The sequence below is a fragment of the Nipponia nippon genome, unplaced genomic scaffold, assembly GCF_047370975.1.
Source record: "Nipponia nippon isolate SJK-2023a ecotype South Korea unplaced genomic scaffold, ASM4737097v1 scaffold_1, whole genome shotgun sequence".
In the NCBI taxonomy this organism is placed as follows: domain Eukaryota; kingdom Metazoa; phylum Chordata; class Aves; order Pelecaniformes; family Threskiornithidae; genus Nipponia; species Nipponia nippon.
In genome coordinates, this window is record NW_028262290.1 from 162,556,476 (window position 1) to 162,584,250 (window position 27,775).

The 27,775-nt window shown below is 50.2% G+C and overlaps 2 protein-coding genes across 2 annotated transcripts; both read right to left on the minus strand.

The window, feature by feature from the left end:
* Positions 1-1,886: 1,886 nt before the first annotated feature.
* LOC104021769 (uncharacterized) lies at positions 1,887-7,268 on the minus strand. Its single transcript, XM_087751697.1, is given in 3 exon segments — positions 1,887-3,745; positions 3,811-4,894; positions 7,132-7,268. Coding segments are annotated over 2 exon segments (2,412 nt in total). The 5' UTR covers positions 4,698-4,894; positions 7,132-7,268; the 3' UTR covers positions 1,887-2,220.
* Positions 7,269-16,568: 9,300 nt separating this feature from the next.
* LOC104021768 (uncharacterized) lies at positions 16,569-23,454 on the minus strand. The gene is made up of 2 exons (XM_087731312.1): positions 23,153-23,454; positions 16,569-21,175 (listed from the first exon to the last, which is right to left on the minus strand). Exon 2 carries the CDS (start codon positions 20,837-20,839, stop codon positions 18,962-18,964), a length of 1,878 nt encoding a protein of 625 aa, XP_087587438.1. The 5' UTR covers positions 20,840-21,175; positions 23,153-23,454; the 3' UTR covers positions 16,569-18,961.
* Between the last annotated feature and the right edge of the window lie 4,321 nt (positions 23,455-27,775).

The following is a 27,775-nucleotide window of genomic DNA, read 5'->3' on the forward strand; positions in this document are numbered from 1 at the left end:
AACAGAAATGCTGAAGTAAATCTTTAAAATCGGAAAGATCTACTGGGGGAAAAAAGAACAAAATGAAAACGGTCCTTAATTTTGTATAACTATGCATTTGGCTCGTCTAGTGACCACGCAGAGTTTGAAGACAGGCTGGCCCAGTTTTTGCAAGCTAATAGTGGCGTATTGAGCCTGCCTTTGGCTCCTGCCATCGCTTCATGGCATCGGAGCTCTTTGCCATAGTTAATGGCAGAATATTAACTTAATGGCCAGGACGTGGAGCAGCAGGGGCTGCACTGGGGGATGGAGCGCAGGCCGCATGCCGAATCCGGCAACGGTGAGCGCTGCTAAAAACACGGAGGGAAGGGGGACATTTCACACTGGGTCATTTTAATGGGGGAACTGCATGAGCTCCAAAGGCACACCCAGGTATGGAAAGTTAGCATTGCATGGACATGGTGGTGTGCCTCGCTGCCTTTGTGCGACCTCGAAGGCAAAACCTGGCGGCTAAGGAGGGAGTGGGAGGGTGGAGCGTGCTGCTCTGGGCACGGGGAGCACCCGGCTCCAGGGAGGGGGTGGTGAACCCCCTTCTTGCTGTCGCTGAAGCGAGCTCTGGTAGTAATGTCCAGGATGCAAAAGCAACTGAACCCCCCCAGCAAGTCTGAAGTGGCGCTTTGATTGCCCAGCGAAGCCCTTCTTTCTTCTCCCTCAAAACCACTCAAAACAGCAAGTTTGCTTGGCCAGGTGGCCTTGGAGGTGCACCTTGGAGGTGGCCTCCGTGTCACTAAGCTGGGTCAGAGGGGTCCTATGGGACAGCATAGCCCGTAGGGCCAGGGTCTTCATGCCAGCTGTGGGGAGGCTCATCCGCAGCCGTGGTGGGAACAGCCTCTGCTAACCCCCAATTCCACCCAGAGTGGTGGGGCACTGGGAGCAACCTAACGCCTCCTTTTCTTGGCAGAGCAATTAAACACACCTTTTGCTGGTGCCATACTGTGGTCACGACTGCAAATGTGTGACACAGAGGACAGTTGCAGAGGGTTTCTCCCTACTGCAGTGCAGCTGTACACGGCACAGACAGCCGGTCTTCAGGTTTAGGAGCCACATCTCGGCATTGCAACTGAGCATGTGGTACAAGAAACAGGTCTGGCAAGCTCCCAAATGCTGCTCTGAAACTGTGACTGTGCAACGAATGCCCTCAACTCCATAATAAATACGCCCAGGGATTATCCTGCACAATCAATCCATGCATGAGGTTATTTTAAACTAGGAAAAAATGATGTCTTCATATAAACCCTGCGTTAGTTCCCAGCCAGGGCTCTTACTCTGGCTCTGTAAACTAGGCTGTGTGGGTAGGTGTTTGCCCTCCACGAGGAGAGTTATTGATCTCAGTGGCCCTTCCCCAGGAGCCCGCGGGGTCCCCATCCCTGAGTCCTTTGGCTGTGACATCCTTCCTTATTTCTGGCTGCAATTTTTCCATGGTAGCAGACTCTGTGCTGCTCCATGTGTCTGCAGGATGGCTGGTGCTGGTGTCAATAGCTGGAAGGCTAGGGACCAACGATGGTCTGCTCTGACTCCTGCCGGGAAGTTGGTGATGGCAAGCCTTATAACGTTCGGTGAGATTTTTCGTCCTTTTTTTTAAAAAAGCTCCAGCTCTTGGAGTCATGTGAATATATCCGAAATCACAGATTTCATTTACTTGCTTTAAAAAAAAGAGCTTCTCAGCCCTCCTGTTAGCAAAAAAAAACCCAAAACAAATCAAAACACCCTCTTGAAATGAGGACTCTTATAGAAGATACAAAAAACAAGCCAAAATACGTATTTATATCCCTCCCTTGCCCCCAGATTTCACATTGTGTCAGTCAGTTTTGGCTGAAGTTTGATTCAGGGATTGCTGTGTGCAGAAGTCCAGATCATCCCAGGTTTTCCACTCCTGGCTTCCACCAAATACTGTGAGATGTTCCCAGGGGAGCAGCTCCCACAGGACCATGGACCTTGGTGGTGGATGCAGCATCCCCATCCCCAAGTGGGCAGGCATCAGCCCTTCCCTCCCTGAGTGCGTGATCCTTGCCATCATGGGACCTGTAGGACCTCATAGTCATCAGCATCAACCTCTGTCTTCACCACAATGATGGGGCTGCTGGGGCCACCCACTGGCTCCAGTGGCACATGGCCAGTTGCCAAGTGCTCAAGGGGCTCCTCTCCCTCACTAGGAGGGCTTTGCTTCTTGAGGTGGTTCCTCTAGTGCCTCTTGAAATGTCCAATGGTGGCGTAGCTTTGCCCACAGTCAGAGCAGATAAATGGGCCCCGGCGGGTGTGAGTGAGCTGGTGCTTCATGAGGTTGGCCTTCTGTGAGAAGCTTTTGCTGCACTGGAGGCACTGGAAGGGCACCTCTCCCGTGTGGACCCTCTGGTGGGTAATCAAGATCTCCTTCCTCTTGAAGTCCTTCCCACACGTGGCACGCTTGAATGGCCGGTCCTCTGCATGGGAGGGTTGGTGGAGCCGGAGCTGGGTCCTGTCAGGGAAGACCTGCCCACACTTGCTGCAGCGGTTGGGGTCATACTTGGTGTGGACCCTCTGGTGGGTGATGAGGGCAATCTCCTTGCGGAAACCTCTCCCGCAGACAGCACAGGTGAAGGGCCACTCCTCACCCTGGGGTCCGAGGGGAACTGGGGCTGGCAGTGGCTGGTGTTCCCGCATGTGGACTCGTTGGTGGGTGGCGAGGGCGACCTTCTGGGTGAAGGCTCGACCACAGGCAGCACAGGGGAAGGGGCGCTCGCCAGTATGGGTGCGGCGGTGGACAGCGAGGCAGGACTTGTCAATGAAAGCTTTGGGGCAGTCGGTGCAGAGAAAGGGGTGCTCCCCGGTGTGGATGAGGAGGTGGACTGCCAGCTGGGCCTTCTGGGCAAAGCCCTTCCCACACTCGCTGCAGGAGAAGGGCCGCTCACCAACGGGGAGCCGCCGACAGGGAACAGCCAGGCTTTCCTCATCTTTGCCAGCCGCCTTGGCATCGGCATCGGCATTGGCACTGGCGTTGGTCTTGACATTGGCATTGGTGTTGGTACTGGCATTGCCGTTGGCATTGCCGTCAGCATTGGCATTGGTACTACTGTCTTTGCCGCCTCCCTTGCCCCTGCTGCACTCATGGATGCAGCGGTGCTTAACCAAGGCAATCTTCTGGCAGAAGCCCTTGCCACAGGTGGTACAGGGGAAGGGCCGGTCACCAGTGTGGATGCGCCGGTGGACGGTGAGTCGTGACTTGTCACCGAAACGCTTGCCACAGTCACTGCAGGGGTAGGGCCGCTCACCGGTGTGGACGCGCTGGTGGGTGACGAGCTGGGTGCGCTGGGCGAAGTGCTTGTCACACTGCCTGCACCCGCAGGGCTTCTCCCTGGTGTGGGTCTGCTCATGCTTGGTCAGCTCCCCCCGCTTGGTGAAGCCCTTGCCACAAGCCCTGCAGCGGTGACCCTGGCCCTCAGCATGAGCCTGCTGGTGGTTGACCAGGTTGCTCTTCTTGGTGAATGTCTTCCCACACTGCCCACAGGCATGGGTACCACTGAGGGTGGTGGGGAGCTGCTGACCCCTGCGGCATTGGCAGTCTCCTTCTCCCGTGCATGGACACGGCAGTGGGCCATGAGGCCAACCTTCTGGCTGAAGCGCTTTCCACGGGTGATGCAGGTGTGGGGGGCCTGCCAGGAATGGCAGGCCCAGTAGTGCCACAGCATCTCCCTCTTGCTGCTGAAGTGGTCCCCACAGGCTCTGCAGACGTGGGCATTGGGCCTCTCATGGGTCTGCTGATGCCGGGCAAGGTGGATCTTCTGCCAGAAGCACCGCCCGCACATGGGGCAGGGGTAGGGCTCCTACCCGGTGTGAATCCTCTGGTGGGTTACCAGCACTGACTTCTTCTTGAACTCCTTCCCGCAGGTGCCGCAGCAGAAGATCTTCTCCCCTGCTGGAGTGGATTCGGTCACGATGTCCCTAGCAGCATGCCGCTGGGCCCCCTGGGTGCTGTGGACCCGCTGGTGCTTGGTAAGGGTGATCTTCTGGCGGAAGCCACGGCCGCACACCCCGCACTTGAAGGGACGGTCATCTGTGTGGATCCGGTGGTGGGCCACCAGCTGTGACTTGTCCACGAAGCTCTTCTGGCAGCTGCTGCACTGGTAGGGCTTCTCACCGGTGTGGATCCATCGGTGCATGATGAGCTGTGACTTCTGGGTGAAGTTCTTCCCACAGTCCAGGCACTTGTATGGCCACTCACCCGTGTGGATCCTCTGGTGTTCCTTGAGTTGTGATTTGGTGATGAACCTCTTGCCGCAGTTGGTGCAGGGGAATGGTCTCTCACCTGTGTGAGTCTGGAGGTGCTTGGTGAGGTCCACCTTCATCCTGAAGCTCTTCCCACAGTCAGTACAGGCATGGGGCTTCTCCCTTCTCTCGGAATCACTCTGTGTGCTGTGCTTGCTATGGCTTTCCCCACTGGCCTCCCCTCCAGCTCTGATGGCTTCTTGGTCATGCAGCTCTCCAGCCTGGTCAGCATTGCCCTCCTTCTCACAGCCTTCAGCCTCTGTCTCCTCCTTATGGGATTTCTGGTGGGCCACCAGGATGCCCTTGTGCTTAAAACTGTCCCCACAAATCATGCAAATGTATGACTTCTCCTGAGTGTGGCTGAGAAAATTCTCTACCTCCAAGAGCTCCAGCGTCATCATGGCAGGCTGCTCCATCACCCAGTTCTTCAGAGGTGGGGGTCTGGGTGGTGTTCACTAGGAGAGGCATTGCTGGGAGTCCTCCTGGCCATTGCCACCAGCTTTCCCTGCCTGCCAGGGCTGCTGGGAGATAGCGACCATGGGGATATGCCAGCATTGGTTTGAGTTACTCTTCTTTAGATGAAAGCCTATGTTTTCCTTCATGAGGGCTCAACCTGAGAAGAAACCAAGGTAGGTGTTATTGTCAAGGCCAACAGGAAAAAACAACAACAAACAAACCACTTTAAGTAAGTGTGGTAAGCTGTCAAGTGGAAAAGAAAATCATAAATGAAAGCCCAGCCAAGCTTAGTTAAATCTAGTAAAACCGATGACCAAGAGACTGTAAAATCTAGGAAGGGATTGAAGGGGGTTGGTGGAACTGCCTGGCACAAGCTGGAGTTTCTCCACATCTCCACGTACTCATGACAAGAAACTGATGGTTTGGGGGGCTCCTGCTGTGCTGATCTCTGAGCAGGAACCAACACCACTTTTTCTTCAGAGGGGTGGTAAAGGCTGCTGGTCATAACCATCAGGGACCAACTGACGGTCATCAGCACCTCTAGAAGTAAATCGTTCTTGGTGACGGGTACATGCAGACCCATTTCTGGAGGATCCCTAGGGTGGTGCAATCCCTGCTCTGAGCCAGGATGACCAGACCAGGGGCTGGGGCCAGGGCCAGACATGTCCCATGTGAAGAGTGGTCACTGAGATCATCTGTACCTCCTTCAGTGCACTGGCAGAGAGGGACCTTCTGGGACCACAAGGGGAAATGTTGAGGATGAGCAAACAGCTGCTCATCTCTGGGACATATCACATTGTGCTCCCCGGCCTCCAGACAGCACTGAAATCTCACATCTGTGAAGCAGAACTGCCCGAGCATTGCCTGAGGGTCACCTGGCTGCGCGACCCCCATGGGGCTCCCGTCCCTCGGCAGGTGCCCACTTATTTCTCTAGAAATTTTGTGTCACGTCCAACTCGGTGAGGGGACAGGGACATCTGGGTCACAGCTGCAGCCAGACAGGCTGGAGGCAGAAGTGACACTCGCACCGATGTCCTCAGTTCCCTGTGCAGCACCAGGGCAGACACCAGAGCCTGTGCAAGGCTGCTGGAGTGGGCGGCCAGGAAGACATCTGAACGGGCAGAGAGGTCCTTCTGGTGTCCAGGAGGACAGCAGGGACTCAACTCCTTCCCCTGTCCCCTTGCCCTGTGGTTGGACTGCTGAAGGTCCAGTTTTGCCTTGGTGCCAGCTTCAATCTGCAGGTTGTCATGCCTGATCCATGAAGGGTACCGCCACAGCACCACCAGCATTATTGACCCATCTGCTTGAAAAGTCCAGCCTGAAGAAGAACTCCATTTGCCATAAACTTTCTTTTTGGGAGAACCAGCACCAAACTGCCCCAAGAGCTGGGGCAGCTCCTGGGGAGGTGTCCCTGATGGTGGTCCAGCCAGCCAAAACTCTCTTCTCCCCTGCTCCTTGACTCCCAAGTGTGTCAAAGTGATGAGATGTCCTGAGAAGCCCCTGTCCAGCCTCTCAGCTGAGCAAAGGGAACCCTGATCCAGCCATCCCAGCAGGCACCCAGGGCATTTGCAGCACCTCTGCTCCTTTCTTACCAAGAGAAAGGATGGGCATTGGGTGAGATGTTCTCTGGGGATATTTCAGGCTGAGAAATGGATGTTGCTTTTACTCTCTGTGGCGACCAACTTTTCAGAGCCCAGAGTTTGCCCCAGGCAAACTTTTCACTCTGGCTGTTCCATGCGCTGGGCTGTTTTTCCCAGAGGTGGCTGCATGTCAGCACAGCTGCCTGAATTTTGCTTGTGAAACACATGAATGTGAGCAGCTCCTCAGCTGTTGCTCTGCTCCTTTCACTGGGAATAACCCCCCCACCAGCACACACACAGAGACACACAGGCATAGGCACAAGCAGGCACAGCTCCTCCTTGCAAGGCAGAGGCTGGACCTATTAACTCATTCCCACCCGTGCCTCCATCACTCCTGCAAGCACTTGTCGCACAGATGCCCCAAAAGCATCATTTTTAGGCAGATTTTAAAGGACGGGTGCCCCTTCCCGCATTGTTCTACTGTTCCTGCTCCCTGAGTTTAGCCAAGCTGCCTGCTCCCACTGAGCAGGACCAGCTGTACCTCTGACTCCACCAGTTACCTCCAGCCAGGGCAGCAAGCCGGATCTCTCAGGCAGGATTCAGCCTGAGAAAGACAAGCAAGGCAATTTATCCCAGTTCACTCCACCGCAGCCAACCTTGACAAACACTCCGGCTTCTCAGCGGCGTCCCCAACTTCCAGAGATGTCCTGCTGCTGCCTTGGGATGCTGCGGGACACATGCAGACACCACAGAGGGGTTCAGCCCTGAGCATCCCATCCTGGCCACAGACATCCAAGCTCAGCCGTTTACTGACCTGTCTCCCATCTCCCTCGGCAGCACGGCGGGTCTGGAAGTGTCCAAGTGCCATTGGCCAAATTTTCTTATTTCTACCCACTTTGAGCTCCTCTTCTTCTTCTTCTAGCTACTTGGTTCATGTCTGCTGGTGCTGACTCACAGGAAGTCTGTGTCAGTGATGTAAAAACTACTGGGGGAGGAGAGACAGAGAAAGAGGAGCTGGGTCAGGGAGGGAAAGGGCTTGGGGGTAGGAAACAGCAGCCCTAAAACCTCCTGGACATGGGTGGGGGGATCCCCAGCCAGCGCTGCCTCCCTGCTGGTACCCCTGCCTGTGCCCAGTGCCTGGTCCCCGCACAGGCGCTGCCTGGGCTGCAGGCTCCTGGGAGCTGTAGTTCTCGGCAGGGATGCTGCTCGCCCCTTCGCTTTGGAGGATGCCTATGTTTGGTGGCTGGGGGCTGTTTTAGGGAAACACAGTGCCCACGCTGCAGCAGGCTGGAAATAGCTTTTGATTTACATTAGTTCTCTTTTTCAGTTGCTGTTTTTAGGTGGCTGAACTGCTTTGCATTAGAATTCCCCATTACGTACCTCCGAGACCTCACTGTGGATGCTTTCACTCACTGTTTGTGTGGCTGACCCCCCTTAAAGTTGTGCAAGCAAGAAAAACCATCCTCTTCTCCTCTTCCCCTCTTCCATGACCATTTTGTCTGTGGATCTCAAAACACTTTGCAAATGGAAAACACAGTGAGGTGACTCGAAAGAGGATGTTTGGTAAGACAGTGGCAGAGCCCAGGTCTGCATCCTCTGCTAGAGACAGTGGAGGGGGTCTCCACTTAATGAGTCCAAGAAAATTGTTCCCTCCATGTGGCTGTGAGTCTCCTTGTGAGTCTCCAGCTCCCAGGGGAGGCTGGCCTGCCTGTTCCTGGGTGCTTTGAAGCAGTCAGCAGGCTGCCTGGATTGGGCTGTGGTTATAACCAGCAACACTGATGCCTACAGAAATCCACAGTAAATCTGTGGTCCTGCCAGTCTGGGTCACACGGCAGGTCCTGGAGCATTTGGTGGCTGCTGACATGTGCTAATTTGGGGTGATGGAAAACCCAAGTCATGTCGCTGAAACAAATGGTGATGTTCCTGGGCACCAGAGCACAATTTTTCTCAACTCTCACATCTTTACCTGAAACTTTTAGCCTGAGTCAGAGCTGGAGCCAGGGATGAGTCCCAGGGCAGAGCTGGATGATGCCATCCTGAATGGAGTTTAGCTGCATGGATGCAAGCCAGCTTGGTGCCGTCAGGGCTGGAGAAGCGTCCTCGGCTCAGCTGAATTGCCCATACAGACACAGCCACTTTGCCTGGCTGTTTAGCACTAGCACCTTGCCGACAGCAGCTTGGGTAGTACAGGTTAAAGTGCTGGGGGGACACACTCTCAGAATTAGGACCTTTTAAAAAAATAGTAGTTTTTTAAAAATGAAAATAATTGTACTGTGAAAAAGCAGTTCAGCCTGTGTTGGTGGTTGCATGTTTTGTACTCCTTGTGTTTTCCGACTTCAGATATGTGCTCGCTGGTGTCACTTAGAATCCAAACCAACATCCCAATATCTCCTGACATCATTATTCAGATGAAATGAGTCCAGAACTGTTTCAAAGCGTGACATGGGGGAACAGAAAAGAAGGATGAGGGTGTGCATCTGACACAGGTTGCTTGTGGGATTTTGTGTAGATCCAAAGTTTTGCCTCAGTTTCCCCATGTCTAAAATTGAGCTGAAATACTCTAACTATTATTTCTGTCTTTTACAGGAATTTAGTATCCTCAGGAAAAAAAATATTATTATATCCCATTTTTGAAACCTTGGAAAAAACAGCTCCAGTTTTCCTGGACCTTTTGGGTAGGAAGCTGAACCCTCTGGATTGCCCCATGTCACACTCCTGGCCCACAAGCAGCTTGCCAAGTGACCACAAAAAGGAGTGACACTGACATTCTTTTTGGTTCTCTTTTCACAGTTACAAAATAGAAAAGAAGGACAAAAACCAGGAGAAAGTGGATGTTCTTATGTTCTCTTTTTGGTTTTTTGGTGTTGTGTTTTTTTTTTAGTTAAGGAAGCGAGGTGACACAGGCAGATTAAAACACTTGGCTAGTTGAAGGAGAAGCCCTCTGACATCTGTGGCCTTACGCTGTTGCACCAGATACCTTTCTTGTCCTCAGCAGGGCGTGATACGTGGTGACTCAGTTGACAAATTGTCATGGTGAAGACCAGGTATGGAGGCATCATCTGCCCTAATGCAAGTGGATGGGGAGTAGCAACTTCATGTCTCTGTTACACTCATTTAGCAGCCAAGAGCCTTTGAAAGGGGGGTCCTGCTTCTTGCCAGCATCCGTGGTGCGTTCCCTTGAATGGGACTGTGGGTGCAGGGTGAGTCAATTTAGCTGGATGACTTGGGAAAGCACCCTGAAAAAAAACAAAAAGAAGAAAAATCCTTTAAGAGTTCTCCACTGCTCCAGGCAGCTGAGTCCTCTTTTCCATCTCTCCCACCTCAGACTCTTAAGGTCTACTCTCATTTCTTTTGCAAATGTTATGGAGGTATATAAAGACCTCATGGAATGAGATGGAAGAGAAAAGGGTGAGTTAAAGTCTACCTTCCACAAAACTGGGCAGCAAGGACACAGCTAACTAGCTGGGGAGACAGATACAAGGGGCAAGGGCTGGGGACACTGCAGCTGCCATTGATCTGGGAAGAGGTTCATTCCAGACTGCAGCCAGGATCACTGAAGGTAAGGTATGGATCAAGGTCCTCTTAGTTTTTATTACAAGCACAAGAAAAAACAAAATATAATGTAAGAATACAGATGGGCCTGATTCTGATTCTGCTGGGTCCTGGACAAGGGTGGGATTTTTTTGTTACTCTCATCCCTGAAGTAGGAGAGGTGATGACAGCTCAAGCTGCAGAGCACAGGCTGAGAGCTTGGGTCCCTTCTGGTTCATGGAGAGGGACAAGTTTCTCCAGAAGGTGATTCAGGGGAAAAAAATTAGGTATCCTGAATCACCTCTCAAAGATCTTTTCTCTCTGTTTTGACAGGTGTTGGTGGTGGGAGACATGAAGAAATCTGGATGCATGGTTCAAGGTCTGAAGGGGAGCAAAGTCCCTTCAGTGTCACTAATTTTCACCACCCCAGGACAGTGGCTGCCAGCAGGGATCCTGTGTGACCTTTACATTTGCGTTCACCCTGGCCATCCCCAACCCTCTCTTATCATCCAGACACCGTGACCATGGAGAGGAGAAAGCACAGCCTCTTACAGAGATGAGCAGCCTGGGCCACCTTTTATGGTGGGTATTTTAGCCCACTATATCCCCACTCTTATCTGGGGACCTGCACCACCTGGTACACCACAGCAAAGGTCTCATAAGGCTTATCCTTGGCATGGATCTCCCTGCCCTGGGGATGGTGCCTCCTTGGCCTTGCTTGTCTTGCTCCTTGCAAAGATGCTGCTTGGTCCCGGTGTATCTCCTTCCAACCCTGTGGACAACTTTGGACCTTCCTCTGGTGGATTTCTCTTCTTCAAGAAGCTCTTCTCACACGTATGACACTGATACACTTGTATGTCTTCAGGGCTTGGTAGAGTGTACCTCCTCACAATGCTCAGGTTTTTTTCTTCTCCTTCTTGCTTTCCCCTCACTGTTTTTGCTGGTGGATTGTCCTTCATACATCGTTGCCGGTTTTCCCATGTGGGGATGTACAGACCTGGGTAGGTTTCTGGAGGGTCTGGAGGCCACATGGACATGGTCTTGGTTCCCAGCTTTCCCCAGAAGAGTGGGCTGATGTGCAGAGCCAGGTGCTTTGCTGCCAAGGAATGAATGTTTCCAGCTACTGTGTTTCCAGACAGCATATGTTTATTCTTGTCTTTATTCAGCTTTGTTGAGATTTTTTGGGGGGGAAGCTCTCACTTCTCCTTCCTTATTTCAATTCCTGGTCTGGTTCCTATTTTTGGCATCCCTTTCATGATGCTTCTACTTTCCTCAAACCACCATGCTGTAAACCTGCTGGGCAAGACATGAAATAAAACTGCATCTCAGTGCCAAAGCTGGAGAAAAAGCACATCCAGAGCTGCCATTTATGGAGTAAGTGCTTGAATTGCCCTAGCTAAAGTAAAGAGCAGGAACTGGGGCTTGATGTAGAAAGCACCAGAGGTTGATATTGGGACTCCCGTGTTCAGCTCTGAGCACCGGCATTGATTTATCCCGTCTGTCTCTGCCTCTGGTTCAGTTCATTTCCAAGTTTTGCCTAGATATTTACTTTATTTGGAAGGGAAAGTGCTTGTTTTCCTCCCTCCTTCATTCCTGACCACTACTCTTGTTGCAGTCAACCATGGGAATACAGCAGGCTTGGTCACATCCACTACCCTTTCTCGCTGTTGCACTCTTAAAAACATGCATGCTGTTATTTCCATCAAAAGCACTTATATCCCTTATTCATTCACTCATTTTAATTTAAGCACTTAGAAAATCTGAAGAGTCCTTTATTTAAAGTAGACCTGGATGAATATGTGGTAATATCTGATCTGCTGTCAAGCCAAGAATTTGTTCCAGGTAAACTTAAAAAAATTTTTTTCAAACTTTTTTCCTGGAAAACAAACACAAATCCAAACAAACCTTTGAATATCTTTTATGTTCACCCCATAATGAAACTTTTTTTTTAGGATAGGGTTGACTCCTTCTAACAGAGAGAAGGGCATCTCCAACCTACCAAAATGTAAAGCATGCATTTATTTTTGAAGTGAGAAGATGATTGAAAAAATTTCAGATTTTTTTTCTGGCTTTACAATTAGTTGTCCTAATTTTCCCCTTTTTTGTCAGCTTGAAGAACTGAAGAAACGTCCTTTCCTCCTTTGCATTAAAATGCTTCTTGGCCCCTTTTCAGCTTATCATCAAAGAGTCAGCCAGGGTGAGTTCAGGCCTTTGACTCCTTGGCTGGGATTCAGCTCAGAGTTAGGATGCTTAAATTAAGCACCTAAATTCAAGTGTCTCCAAATTATACCCATGGAAAGAGGAGACCATAACAGGGGAACAAGTGCTTTAACCCCAGTTTAACCCACCGTGGCCTAAGCCTTAACCTAATGGCCTAATGGTCTAAACTGAGGAGCTGGAGCCGTTTCCAGGAAGGCACGCAGAGCTGGGCTGCCCAGCCTGAGTTTGACAGCAGTCCTTGGCTGTACCACCTTGCGCAGCATCTCCGGTGAAGCCTGACCCACTCTTTGTGGCAATGCTTGTTTACCAGAATTGAACACTTTTATACTGCTGGATGAGGGATTCGCATTGGCAGAGCTACACACTGAAACGTGTGGGAATAGAGGGCATATTCAGACTGCACAGATGTATACTGTATACTATTACATGCCCGCTGTCCAAAATTCCCCTGCAGACTGGGGCTAAACCCTGGGAATTATCTTGCTGAGGGCAGCAGAATGCCTTTTCTCCTCTAACTCAGCATCTGGCTGACCATGCTGCCATGCAATACTAGCACAGACTTTCACAGCCCCGTGCCACTTTCCACGCTGGGTGCTTAGCAATTAATTTGTGAAAAGCAAGCAGAGTGGATTTAAGCAATGTTAGGCTGTGCATTAGCAGCTGAGCTGCTGTGAGCCCCCAGCATCTGCAAGCAATTTGGTGAGCAGAAAAGGGCCCCCTTATGTTGAGCTAAAGATGGATCAGGCTTATTACTTGCATGGAGATGTTAAAATGGAAAGTAGACGGCTATTTTCTTTGCTACAGACTTTGTCCTATATTTAACAAGAAAGCCTTTCGGAGTTAAAAGAAGTCCCATTCTGACAGACAACTAATCACAGGGGCTGATGTGCTGAGCCACAGGAAACTTGTGTCAAAGGTTTGCAAAAACTATCCAGGAAAAAAAGGAGAGAAAGGGGCTGAAAGGGAGGCAGTGCTGCAGGAATAGGGCTCCCAGACCACCTGGGCTAGGTGCATCTGTGGTCCCTGAGAGCATCCCTCTTCCCTGGGACTGTAAGATGGGGACATGCCAGAGGGCTGGAAAAGCAAAGGATGAACCTCTACAGGTCGTGCTTGGGACAGGAGCTCCCCATGCTCTGTCTCCCTGGGCTTTAATAGAGACAAGCAATAAGGAACATCTATAGGGTCTGGAGTGATTTGTACCGTACAGCACTTTACGGACAGGAGGAAGGTCTCGGAGACATCAGCCGTGCCCCACTTGTGCCTTTAAGATGCTGATGCCTGCGGAGTGAGCAAAGGGATGCTGATCTGTGACTTGTTTTCCCATCTTTCCCGTTACATCCATAGGGCTGGTTTCTGTGTGTGTGTGTGTGAGCTACCTGATTTTGGGTGGTCTGTCCAAGGAAATTCATCACAAGCTCCTCAGCTTCTGGTCACACCTGGACCCTTGGCTGGGGACAGAGGCAGGCATGCAAGGGGCTGGTTAGAGGGTTTTGCAATTAAAGATCAGCTTGTGACAATGACTATGTGGGCTAGCTGCTCCCTGAGGGGTGGGGAGCCATGGGGAACCTTGTGCAGGCAGTGCCCATGGGGTGCAGTCTCTTAGGGGCTGCAGAAGCTCCATTTAGGGTTGGTCAGGGCCATTAAGGCTTACTGGTGCCCTCAGGACCCTGATGCTCAGCCTAGGAAAAAAACAGCAAGTGATGCTTGGGAGAGAGGAGCAAGAACCCAAGAAGGTGCAGGAACACCCACAAGCTCATTCCTCCTTCACCCCTCCATGAGCAGCAAGTGGAGTCATCAGCTGCGTCACCCAACACGGGGCTTTAATGTAGCCTGAAGCTGCTGACAATAAATTAACTTCATACAAACAGACAAAGCTGTAAGTAAGATCTGATCCGGATCTAACTCCTTCCTGCAGGGAAGCCCAGGTTTTCATGGTGTTGCCCAGGCTCTGTGTCTCTCCTTCATGTTGTTAGATCTGATGCACAGCTCATTTTTGCCATCTGCTCAGAGGCTTTACAGTCACCTCTTCCATACTTCACATTCTCCCCCTCCTCTCTGCTCTTCAACCTACCCCAAGCTAGTTAAAGTTGTTATAAATTCACTTGATCCAAGTAACACATTCTTTGTCACAAGGGGTTTTTTCTGCTTCTTTGCCTGTTCCCTCTGATGGGGAAGTTTTGGGCCCTGGAATACTGGCTGAATAAGCGTCTGCCCTTGACTATGCACAATGCACCGCAGCTCATCTGTGCAGCAAAAGGCTCTTAGTAATCTCTGCCTGCAGCCCTAGGCCAGCACTTTCAGTATGGACTAGGAATAACTAGTTTTCAGGGCTGCTTATCTTGTAGTTCACAAGACCAACATTTAGTTTCCTAGATTTTTTCTCCTCAAAGTGAGCTCACGTCAGTGCTGTTCCCAGCTCTCCTGCAGGGACTGCTTTTCTGCTCTGCTGACATGTCTAAGGGCGAGTGAACTTCAGCACAGGAATAATGATGGCTTACTCTTGCATGACTCCAAAACCCTGTTACTTTCCTAGCAGAAGTTGTCCTTTACGTTCAGACCCTCACTGTTCAGTCCATTTTGTTCCTCAGAGGCCAACACACATGTAGAAATGAGAACAGTCTGTATTTTACTTGCAAAGCATCTTATCCTGTTTTTCAGATGATGAAAAAGGAGAATATCTTGTGACTTGGTAGGGAAGGATCTCCAGATCTCTGCTTCCTACTTCTGCCTTCAGTTTGCAGAGACTTGGAGGAGGTTGGTGTCCTTGAAACAGCACCTCCCCAGGGAAGAGGCCAGACAGAGGCAGAAGACACAGAAATCAGCTTGGGGTGGAAAAAAAGAGTGATCAGTGGGGCTCTGCAATGTCCCCCATGGGGCAGCAGTCCTTTTACAAAGGATAGCAGTGGGCTGTAATCACCTCCTGTGCAATTAGCAGAGAGCCACAGGCCAGCACTGCTTACCTCACCTACCCCATCGCAGGGTCTGCTCTTGTTTTCGAGCTAACACTGACCTTAGAAAAAGAGATCACAGATTTTTCTATGACCTTGTTCAGAAAATCTGCAGGTGGGGACCAGTCAGAAGCTTTGGTCCTTTGATGGAGATCTCTCACCTTTGCTTTGTTCCAGCACAAGAAATCACTTTCAAGGGAGGGACTGTGCTTTGGGTCAGGAGATGGAAGCAATGACTCCAAGTGGGCCTTGACTACAGGCAGTTCAGTTTGATAACCTGGTCCCGTGTGGTGCTACCTGGTTGCATCACTTTGGCTCTGGATGGGATGAGAGGTAGCTAAGGTGGTGGTGGTAAATAAATACTCATTCCCCATGGAGGCTGCTAGTCGAAAGTGAACAGATAAAGCATGTGTAGAAGTATGTGATACTGAGTGTCCTGTTGCTCACCCAGTTTTCACCCTGGTCTTTTTCCTCTCCTCCTCCCCATCTGTGGGGACACCAGGGTCCCTGCAGCCTGGGATTCTCAAAGAAGTTCTCATGGGAACTATCATGTTCTCAAAGGGCAAGTAAACATCCCAGGGCACTTATGTCACAGAAGATGTTTGCTCTGGCCCCAAAGACCCTCTCATTCCCACAACACCAGAGCATGCTGAGCACCAATCAGCTCCACACATCCCATCAAAGCACGAAATATGCACTCTTGCGCAAGTGCTCCCCAACACAGCCTGTCTCCATATCTCTTCCAGTCAGGCCATGCTGAATGCTGGAGACAGAACTGATGCTGAGATGATACAGATAGATAGTCAATGAGTCAACAAGGTGATAAAAATAGTATCACAGCCAAATTCCTCCTGAAATCCACAGAAATAATGTGCATGGCTAGAAATAGCACAGCAAGTGTCTCAAGACAAGACCTACCTGACCCACTGTGCAAGACCTGAAGATTTCTTTTTAAAAGTCATCAGAGCTTGGATCTCTCTTCGTTAACATAACTTTTACTTTGATTTAACTCCATTGGCTTGACCATGCTGAATTTACTCCATAGATCTGAAGGAAAAATCAGACCTTGTGGGCATCCTTGTCACTTGGTGACTGAAACTGCTCAGTGAATGCTTACAGATGTGGTTTTCTGCATAAAATCCATGCAGTGGAGAATGGGGCAATAATTTAGATTTTAAGCATCTTATTATTATCTGGGAGCCCTTTTAATGGGTTTAGGGAGAAAAGGATGAAGGCCTGCATCCTTCTAACCCTATGCAGACACCTTAGGGTACTTCACACGGTACCTATGTGTGGGTCACTGACTGGAGCCCTGGGGTCAGTATGTGGAGGTCTGAGCTCTCAGCATAGTTGGTGAAGAGCTGGTTAACGCAATCAGAAGAGCCTGGAGGGCTCTTCGCCAACAACACCCATTGAGTTACCACTGGTATGCATCTTGCTCTGGCATTGCTCACTTGCTGCATTGTGGGTAGAACGTAGCGTTGTTCTCTCAGTGATTGATAGCTTATGAAAATATAAAACAGAAAAGAGGCTCACTTTGTTTCCTTTTTCCTTTAAACACTTACTTTATTGAGGAGATATTACAAACTATCCGCCCTGATTTTCCCCAGAAGCTGGGACACCCACACTGGCCATGGTCAATGGTGGAAGATCCAGTGATGTACAGGAAACCTGCTGACATTGACTCACTGCCCTCCTCTGTGCAGGGACGCAGTAATACAACTGGTAAACCTCTCTTATCAGTTCCTCTTCCTGGTAAAAATCTCTATGGCCCTATGCTAGGCTAATGAAAAGGAAATAAATGCCAGCCATCTGGTGATTACTTTCTCCCCCCTGAAGAACTCTGCTGTACCTCTGCCCCTCAGCAAGCCTAACAGAGGCTGTTTTGCTTTGCTAGTTTGGCTCAGCCATATTCTTCCCATGGAACATATTTTCCTAGCCCTGCAGCGAGGTATCTACCTACCATATGGCCCGACCCATTTTTCTAAGAGTGTCCTTTAGACTCCCCTAGAACATCCTAAACTTGTTGTTTTCCCCCATATGTCTGCCTTGTCTTCCCCAGAAATGAATCTTCACTAGATTAGAGGGATTTGAGGGGAAGCTTCATATCAGTCAATTTCGCTACAGTTTATAGGTGAGAGGGCAGAGGCAGGCTCCTTCAGAGGCTGTCAGAGCTTGCTTTGCTGTTTGAAATCACATCCTGGGCCTGACTATATCATAGGCTGAGGGAGTCTAAACACCAAAACTACTCTGTGCTTTTGGGGTTTGACAGCTGTACTCAGTGTTGGGCTTGAGCCACCACATCAAAACACCTCAACCCAATGGTGTCCAAGTAGCTGGTAAAGGCAAAGCTCAAATGCAATTTGTTCTGTTCCCTTCCTTCCCTCCATGCCTTGGTTTCCCTGCCTGGACGCACATCTGCTCCAGAGTAGGCAGTGCAGACAATCAGCAGCTTGGGTCTGAAGCATCACAACAGGTAGTTGCCCAAAGTCACACTGCATGACTTTCAGATGGCTCCAAGACTATGCCATCTGCAACATGTCCTGGGAGAAGGAAGTGGTGTGTGCCTTGGGGACGGGGAGGGGGCTTCTTTTCCTGCAGAAAACCAGAGAGGTAGAGCTACTATTTCACCATGGAACATTTTTCCACTTGCCTCTTGAACTCTACGTATTACAGCAACACAACGAACCCTAATATGTGTCTTTGTAGTTCCCAGGTGGCGATGTAGCAGTGCTGCAGAGAAACCTGGGGAGTGACTCACGGGACTGTGGATTCCCTCCATATCTCTGCTTCACCAGGGACTTTCAAGACACAAAGATCCATCTGACCAGGGAACACTCAAACAAAAACATCAGCAGTGAGCAATAAAGACTGCTGAACTGTCCATGCTTTTGAGTAGCTGCACAGTCCCCTTTACACCAGGGAGAGGAAGGGAAAACATCCCAACAGGTAAATAATTTCCAGTTCTGTAGTCCACAAAGTCTGAAGGCTTTTTCATCTATTCCTGCTGTTTGGTTTGAATTCCCTAAATCATGCCCAATAAAGTCAATATGCTTCCACGGGCTTCACAGTAACAGGTAGGGAAGCAGGTGGCTGAGAACCAGCACCAGTGTTGGCTCAAGCTGATGAAGTCACCAATGCCTCTGGAACTTGTGGTGGCAAAGCCACCTGCTCATCAGATGTAAAACTCAATGCTAAGAAAAGCCATTGTCATTTATGTCCACGCAGTGGGGTTGTGGGGGCACAAACCAGAATACAATCTGCTGACCTCTGGGCTAGCTTTGGAAAAACAGTCACTGATTTTGCATAAGTTACGTTTAGGAACCTGGCTTAAGCCAATCTAGGAGCCTGGTTTGGAGGATTCAAGGCTTAAAACCTTGGTCTGGCTAGCAGTAGTTTCTCCCAAGTCTGTACTACCCAGTTGACTAGGGTCCATCAGCCCAGGAGGATCAAGGTGCGGATCAGAGCTACATGAAAGGGAAGAATACAGTTGGCTTTTGCTTTAAATCCTTGCCTAGATGGGAGAGGTTCCCTTCAGTTTTCTCAGAAACACAGTAATGTAATAAAAATAAATCCTACTTGGTCCTCCTGGCTATGTATTGCCCACACAAGACAATTTTGGCATCCACAACTTTGGCAGCCTTTAGAGGCACAAGCGTACCATTAAGAAGGATGCCAAGCTCTTATCTCTCCATCTCCAAGTGCTCTGAGGAGGCTTGGCTCTCCAGCCCCATCCCACAGCTGTGAGCCTGTGATACCCTGAGGGTTGTCCTCAGAAAAGCTGCAGAGGACTGATTTCCAACAGTGCTCTGCTCCCTCAACCTCACTGTCCCCTCAGGATGACCTCCCCATCCCCAGATACTGCACATATAAGGCGAGCAGAGTTTGTCTCCATCCCTCTCCTTTTCCAAAGAACTTTGTCCCAGGAGCGGACACCAGACCCACTCAGCTCTCCTCTTCGCTCTTCACGGGGGTCAGTGCTCTCTGTTCAGTGTGCTGGGGTCCACTGCCGGTCCTTCTGGCCTCCCCCTGTTTTGCACAGGGAGCAGTTCCTTCCCGTGCGTGGATTTTCTGGTGCCTCCTCAGATACTTCTTCAACCGGTAGCGCTTCCCACACACCCCACACTTGTAGGCCCCACCTCGGGAGTGTAGTAGCTGGTGTTTAATCAGGTGGCGCTTCTGGGGGAAGCATTTCCCACACTTGGTGCACTTGCAAGGCCCCATGCGGACATGGATTGTTTGGTGACGGAAGAGGTTGGCCTTCTGGTTGAAGGTCTTCTCACACTCAGGGCACTGGTAGGGCTCCTCCTTGGTGTGAATCCTCTGATGTCGAACCAGATTCGACCGCTGGGTGAAGCTCTTCCCGCACTCGGTGCATTTGAAGGGCTCGCTCATGTGGACTCGCAGGTGGCGGATCAGCTTGCGGTTCATGCGGAAGCTCTCCCCGCACTCACTGCACTTGTATGGCCCCTCGCTCGTGTGAATCTTCCTGTGTCTGGTCAGGTTTGATTTCTGATTGAAACTCTTCCCGCACTCAGGACAAGGGAATATCCGTTCACCCTTGGGAGCTCCTTTTCCTGAGGGATCTTTCTTGGACATGGATTTCTCCTGGTTCTCCAGCATCTCCTCTTTGGTGGACTGATAGCATTTCTTCTGCTTCCTCTGTGGGCTCTGGCTCTCCTGGCAGTTGGCCTCCACACCAGGTTCCTCTTTAATTTGGATTCTCTGGATAGCACTGAGGTTTGGTTTCTGCCCACAATACATCCCAAACTCAATGCTTTCCTGTGGTTCTTCCTTCACATGGAGCACCTGGTTACTGACTTCCCATTCATGATGCCCATCAGCATCTTTGTCCTTTTTAATCTGTCTCCCCTGTAAAGCCAGCAGTGGGATCTTTGGATCAAAGAGCTTTCCATAGTCTGGGTTTTCTGGTGGCTCTTCCTTGATGTAAAGTTTCTGACAGGCTATTGCAGCAATGTTTGCTGTGTCATCAGTGAGTGGGTCTGGTTCTTGCTTCATCTGGATTTTCCAAGGAGGGCTTTTTGGATTAGATGGGTTTCTAGGTATGCTACACCCCTGGGCTACATCTCCTTCATGGGACATAGTCTCCAACATATTCTCCTCTGTCCTGAAGGCAAAATCAGGCTCCTCTTTAATCTGGGTGACCTGGAAAGACACACTATTGATGTGTCCCTCCAGTGGCTTTTGCTTTGCATGGTTCCGCTGGTGGACATTAAAATACCGTTTGGTGCTCAAGCTCTTCCCACACTCCGTACAAATGAAAGGCCCCCCACGGAGGTGTATCTTCTGGTGGGCCAGCAGTGTGGCACTTTGCCCAAAGCACCTACTGCAGTCAGGGCATTTGAAGGGCTTCTCCCTCTTGTGGGTCTCCTTGTGGGCAGTGAGGGTCCCCTTCTTCACAAAGCTCTTCCCACACTCAGTGCAGGCGAACGGCCTCTTCTCCGTGTGTGTTCGCATGTGGATATTGAAGTAGATCTTTGTGCTCAGGCTCTTGCCGCAGCGGGCGCAGAGGTAGGGACCACCCTTGGCATGTGTCTTCTGGTGGGCAGCCAGACATATCTCCAGGCGGAAGCAGCGTCCGCACTCCCCACAGCAGAAGGGTCTCTCCCCTGTATGGATGCTCTGGTGGGTTGTGAGGTGGCCCCGGGTGGTGAAACGCCTCCCACACTCCCCGCAAGTGAAGAGCTCCTCTGCTGTGTGGATCCGCTGGTGTCTCTTCAGGTTTCCCTTCTTGCTGAAGGATTTGCCGCACTCCTGACACGGGTGTGTCTTCAGCACCATGCGCTTAACCAAGTCCTTCATGGCAGCAGCGCCCTGCACCCAGTGGTGTGTGATGGGGCTGCCAAGCAGGCAGCAGGTACGAAAAAGCCAGAATGTTATGGGGATGGACTGTCTGGGAGGATACAAAAACCATCAGGACACACACATCAAAGTGTGCTTTAATGGATGCACTTTATTCCCCGTAGGGGAAAGGGTGCTGCTGCTGGATGCCAGGCCAACAAGGAGTGTGTGGTCTTCGTCATTTCTCAGCCTCCTTCCACTTCAGCTTGCAGATGCAATGTTTGTAACTCCATCTCCTGCCTCCTCTGATCTCCTGGAGAGGTTTCCCTGGCATTCCTGGAGACTCGGATTGCCGGACTGAAAAAATAAAGGGAAAATCGTTAAGGCATTATTTCTTCTCCACCTCGTGTTCGCTGTGTAAACACAATGGGTGGCACCTTGGCTGCTCCATGGGAGACTGAACCTGAGACCTTTGAAGCCACAGGCTCAGCTGGACTCCAGCAGAGAGAGCAGGAACAGGCCAATTTCCCCTCGCGATGGGGGATCTGTGATGCACTCGCTGCTGCAATGACACCGAGGTTTTGGCTCTACTATTGCTGCAGTAGTGATTTACTCTCAGAATAGTCCTCTGTACTTTGACCAAGAAGATTCATAAGTAAATAAGTTAATTAATTAATGCACTTTGAGGTAATTGTTGTAATTAGTCCCATTTTTGAGGAGTGACTGTGCAGCAACCAAAATCCCCGAAACCTAGAAGAAAACCAAACCAGGCACCATTTGCAAACTGGGATGTGCTGCTTTGTACTGGCAGACCTCCATGCACAGGAGAAGACAGGTCAGCGGTGTCCTCAGTGGGCAGCTGGAGAAGTGAGACATGGAAACCTTAACTTCAAGAGGGTTCAACTGACAGCAGGGTCTGGGTCTTATGTATTTCCATTAGGAAAAAAAAAAAACAACAGGGCCAGCAGAGATGTGAGCAACATCTCCTATCAAGACTCTGAATTGCAGCAGGGAAAAGAGCCAAAACGACTGAGGGGAGGAAGACAGCGGTGCTGGAGATGACTGTCAACAAGAGTATAAGTGGCTGGGCAGGCTTTTATGATGGTACTGATGGCTGAAGGTGCTGCTGCCAAAATCACTAGTTATGGGGCAGGCTGCCAGCAAAGACATGGGTTGTCAGTGAAATCTGTCCCTGGAGGTCTGGGTTGCTGGGAAGGCTGTGGCTGAGAAGATGAGTCCCTGGGGAGTCTGTCACCAAGGTGTAGGGGCTGGGGAGGAGGGATGCCATGGATCAGGGGACAAGTGATGGGAGATGTGGAGTATAAACACCCAAGCACAACTGCGGTGCACAGTTTGCAGCTACGCGCTCCTCAGAGGAGCGAGGTCAGAGTGGCAAATGAAGTGGGCAGCTATGTCAGATTTCAGACGGCAGTTGTAACAGGGAAAGTTACTTCGGATTTAGTCGTGCCGCTTGTGTTTCCCCTTCAGCTAACCCATCTGGATCCCCACTGATGCTGGTAAGAGCCACTACTGAAGCAAGACGGTGCTCCTGTCCAAGCTGAATTCTCCATGCTGATAGAGAGGAACCAGGGGAAAACAAAAACAAAAATAAAATAAAATAAAAAAAACTACCTGCAAAATTATACTGAGCTGGGAGAGACAAAACACACCCACTTGGAGCAAGAACTGGGTTTAGTGTTTGCTAGTGGAGTGGAGACTCCAAGGGGGGCCAGGCCCCCTCCCTAGGTGTGGGAGCAGCTATGTGACACCTACAACAGGGTTTAATTCAGCAGACAAAGCCTCAGCAGCAGCCAGGCTGGAAAGAGGACTCAGAAAAGTGTATTTTTACCGAGGAAGGTCATCAACCCCCTGAGCGATAGTGGATTTAGCCTCCCACCACCAAGGACCCTCCAGTCAGGTTTGGCTGATGCTGAGGGGACGCGCTCAGCCGCAGCCGCAGGTGGAGCGGGCGCCGGGCTCGCTGCGGTGTCCACGGTCTCTCTGCTCACCATGGATGCTAGTGCCAGTCCCTTAGAGGAAACAACTCACCGGCAGCAGCGTTTCAATTGCCTCTGGGTTTTGGCAAAAAACAACAAATCACTGAATTCAGCTCAGGGTAAAAGAAGAAATTCCTGACTACTTTCTTCCCCCCCCCCCTTTCTTTTTTTCCCAGTATCCAGATCCTACAGATCCAAATCCTGCCTTTACTTCCAGCTCTGCAACCCCTCTGGCTCAGGGTTTGAATCAAGGGCAGAACCAGATCCCAGGGAGTTGCTTCATTTTTCATTTGTGCTACCCGGACAAATGAAGGGTGGTTGGCCGAAAGCATCTTACCTGAGCAGGCCATCAGTCTTTGGCTGGCATTTCTCTCCTCCGGGGCAGTCTCAGTGGCACAACAGTGTTTGCGACTTGGCTGCAAGTTGTGTTGCAGCCGCAGCTGGGCTGACCTAAAGGAAGTCTGCGGCCAGTGCAGTGAGAGCTACCGGAGGAAGGGTGAAGCGAAACAAAGACAAAGAGCAAAGGTTGAAGGAGCAGTGGGAGAACAGGGGAGATGCTCTTGGCTCGCCCCACCAGGAGGGATTTTCACGCCACCGTCAAGGTGTTAGCGGGAGCGCGGGGAGGGAGAGGAGAGGAATTTCTCCCTGATGTGCCTTTCTTCTGCACCTCTATATTGGTGGGAAGCTGGAAGAGTCCCTGGCTCGCACTGCCTTCTGGGAATGGTAGTTCTTCCCAGCAGCTCTGGTTCCCCATCCTGCCCTCTCTGCCCTGGCAGCCAGTAGGTCAGGATCAGGCCATTTCTCTCTTGCCCTGGCTGAGAGTGTTCGCTTTTTTTTGGTGGGGGAAGGAAAACATCCCGCAGTGCTGCAAGCATCCTTCTTCCCTCCCAGGCTGATTGTCTGGGACTTGCTCCAGGAAGCATCAGGAGAAGAAAGATGCATTTCAGGGAGTATTCCTGTGTCCCTAGCAGTTTGCAATCCCCCTGGGGGGAGGTAGCAACCGAGGCTGGTACCTAGTTACCAGCAAAGGATCCCTTTTAATCCTCAGTGAAAGCACAAAAAGAGTGTGCAGATTTGACAAGGATGGACACTGAGGCATATGGACTTGATTTAGCAGAGTGATGAGCACCACCTGGGAGAGGCTGAGCCTCAGCAGGGCCTCACCAAAAACACCCAGGCCTTCCTGGATCTTCCCTGTACAACGAGGCTTAGCGACTCAGCAGGAAGCTCTAGCCCAGGATGTTTCTCAGGAAGGGTTTTAGGAGCATGTGCATGACGAAAAGCTGCTTCAGCATAACTCTTCCCCGGGGCAGCGATTAGGGGCTGTCCCATTTCTCTGAGGTTGGACAATAACACATTCCTGCAAAAGTCAACACCTCCAATCCTGTCCTAAATATGACACAAGGCTGAAGACATGCTATTCTCCTCCTCTTCAATTCAGGGAAACTGAGGCAGGAGATGGTGAGATGCCTGGCTCAGATCACACAAGGAAGTTTAAGGTTACAGGGTCCCTGGAGTTCAGATCTAGTCTACTCACTGTATGTACCTTGAAAAAAGTCTGCTGATGTATTTCCTACCCCAATACAAACCAGTGGTATGAGGCAGCAGCACCAGTATGAAGGTGTGCCTACATTCCAGCTTGTATCCCAGCCCAGTGAAGGAAGAAGTCATACAAATCTCATCATCTTTATACCAGTACCTGCACAGCAGAAGACACACAAGCCTCATTCAGTTTTCCTTACTGAAGGTCTTCTGCTTTGATGCATGAAAGTGCCACAGCAGGTCCCGGACAGGCAGGAGAGACCACGTGTTGTGGATGGAGTGAGAGTGCACTCCTAAGAGAGAAGCAACAATATGTTTATTGATAACAAAGTTTAATAGTAAATGTGACAGTGGTTTAACAAGATTTAATGGCAAGGTACACTTGATTATTTACTGCATAGGGAACAGGATCAGATAAGGCTGTCAGGGAGACCCTCTCATTGAGTCATGAGCTTCAGAGAGGAGTTGCTTTCAAAACTCCTTCTCAGAGAGGAGTCTAGGTGTGGCTGGATCCAATCCTAGTGCCAGACTTGGTCAACGATTTATGTCTAAAGGATTATATATGCACAATTAATCCTTTATATTACTTAGCTAAGATTACAAAGTTTTAGTGTACTTGTTCCCAATTCACTTACTGAATATCTGATGCAATAAGGATTCTCTCAACCTTGAGGAGTAACCTTGAGAGGCATCCCTACTCAAGGGGAGATCCCAGTGTGCAGCCCGCTGCTGTGCAGGAGAGCTCAAAGGGCTCTTGGGCTGCTCACTATTTATGGGGCTCAGATGACTGACTTATAGTCATATTTGCATACCTACCACAGATGCCAGTTTCTTCCAAATCTGGCTTGAATCGGCACAGACCAACACTGCGGTCAGGTGTGTGCAATATCATAAATTAGCCCTTGGCTGTTGTGTTGTTATCTGTCTCCCCTGAATCCACCTTGAGCCTTGAGCCAGATGCAGCCATCAAGACCAGGTGCACCCATCATGGGGACCACTGGTGATTGTCACTTGATAGAGTTATGGGAAAAGGCCAGGTCAGGGTTGGGGGGCAGGAGGAGCATACCACCACACCATGGCATTAGGCCACAGTAGACCCCAGGTATGCTGAGATGAGATTCCTCATCTGCACAACTCGTTAGGCAGCATGCCCCGCCTTTTCCATTCTTCCTATTTCCATAATACCTTCCCACAAATCCTGCCTACCAACACTTTGGATGGTGCCAGTCAGCAGCTTCATCAACCAGCCCCATCTTGGTGTGTGGCACCAGGGAGGGAGAGAGGCTGAGACAGGACATGGATGAGGGGCTCACCTGGAGCAGCTGGGGTGTGTGTGACTTTTGTGTGACTCCTTTGCTGCCAGTGAGATCTGGAGGAAGGGGCCAGGATCATGCCATTTCAGCTCTGTCAGTGTCCATTTGTCCACTGGGGCACAATTTACCTTATTCTAAAGTGGATGCCTCTAGAAGGGCAGATGACTCATGCCCTCAGAGCTCCTGTTTCTATCCATTGATATCTGCATTTTCCCATGTGAGTCCCCCCACAGCTCACCCTCCCCTTCAAACAGACCAGATTTGCCTGCTGTCCCCTCAGGCTCATACAAAGCCCCAAGGTCCAAGAAGAGAAGAGATCGAATATGCCTTGGTATGACCCCAAGGTTTTGCTCATGTGGTCAAAAATAGACTCAGAGCGCCTCATGTTCATCCCTAAAAGGGCTTCATAGATAAAGTTGTCAGGGCAGGGTTAGGCTATGTCCAGAAATGCCTCTTCCTAAGCCCAGTTTGGAAGTTGCGACCTCCCAGTCCGAACAGAGTCTCTGCTATCCAGGGGAAACTCACTTTGGAAGTGAAGCTGTGCTATCAGCGGCAGTGAGTCTGCCTCTGCAACGTACCACTAGATGCCAGTGAAAGCTCTTCCCGGCCTGCTCCCGCTTAGAAAATCTCACACTTTTGGCAATTTGATTTGGTTTATTGTATTTTTTAAAATGTAAACCTTCACTTTTGATCTAATAAGGCCTCCTTTCATTTGGGTAGTATGTATAAACATATCTGTGAATGTTTTTTGTTTATCTCCTCTCTCTCTGTTTCTCTCTCAGTTTCTTTCTGTTTCTCACATACATATATATATATATTTGCCTTTGTTTGCTATTATTTAGATGAGAACTTCTTCCCAGTGTCTTCCCAGACCAGGATCTCACCCCCAAAATCCTTCCCTCATCCTCCTTCCTATCAAACACCACAACTCCCCAAACCCTTCACCTGCCAAATCCTCTAGCCTCCGCATCATGACCTGATGTCCTGACATGGCCAGTCAGTCCAAGAAACATAGAGGTGCTGGCATGACATGTCCAAGCCCTGTCCTGCTCTGGGACATGATTCTTCATACCAGGTGACCAAGAGGCAAGACATAGGTCCAGCTTATCCAACTATGGGAGTAACAGCCTGGAGCAACAGACCTGCACAGAGCTGGGGAGAGGATCATGGAGTAGAAGCAAGTTAGTGCAGTAGTGCTGATAACCAGCTTGCATATGTTTAGTGTTTAGTGGGAAGGTGAAATGAATGAAACTGGTAGACACTGCAGTACTAGGAAGGAAACCCTATGTGAGGAAAGGGTAAAAAATAAATAAAGCTCACAGTCCTGTACACCAGCAAGCTATATGCTGCACTTCCCTGGTGCAGAGATTGGTATAGGACTGAAATGATCTTACATTTTATCTTTTAGTGCCTGGAGTTCTGCACTTTACAGAACATAATCTGCCCCATGTTACCCGCTGACATTTTTGCAAGATCTAAGCCTTTGAGCAGCCTCCAGGCTTTGCACACACCATTTTTTTCACCTGGTTGCTCAAGGCCCAAGTAGATTGGACTATCCCACGGGCACTCAGAGTGAACACAAAGCTCAGCGGCTACCCAGGCTGCAGGAGGGATGTGTGTGTGTGTCCTCCATGTGCTGGACACAGCCACCCCCTCATGTCAGAGGACCACCAGGGTTAGGAACGTCTTCCTCTTTGGGCAAGTTGTGTTTTGGTGTAGTGTTCTCCTCCAACGCCTGGTGCACCTCTCGCTCTTTGAAGTGCCTGATGGTGGTTGTCATTGGAGACAAGATGTTAGACTTGATGGAATAAAGGTCTGATCCAGACTGGCAATTTCTGCGTCACTTTTTCAGACAAATCCAACTCTGTGTTTGACCGGCCAACTGTATCCGACAAGGCTGCATAGGAGAAGTGCGAACTAAATTTAAGCTGAGCTGTCATATGCTCCAGTGCCTGATTAATTATACAACGAAATAAAAATGGAATTTGGCAAAACAAAGGAGGAGGGGTAAATGAAATCTTCACTCTGCTTCAGAAGGAAATATTGCCGCAGGTTTTATTAAAGATGACACAGTTAATCACATCAGAAGGATTGAGGGTGCTGGG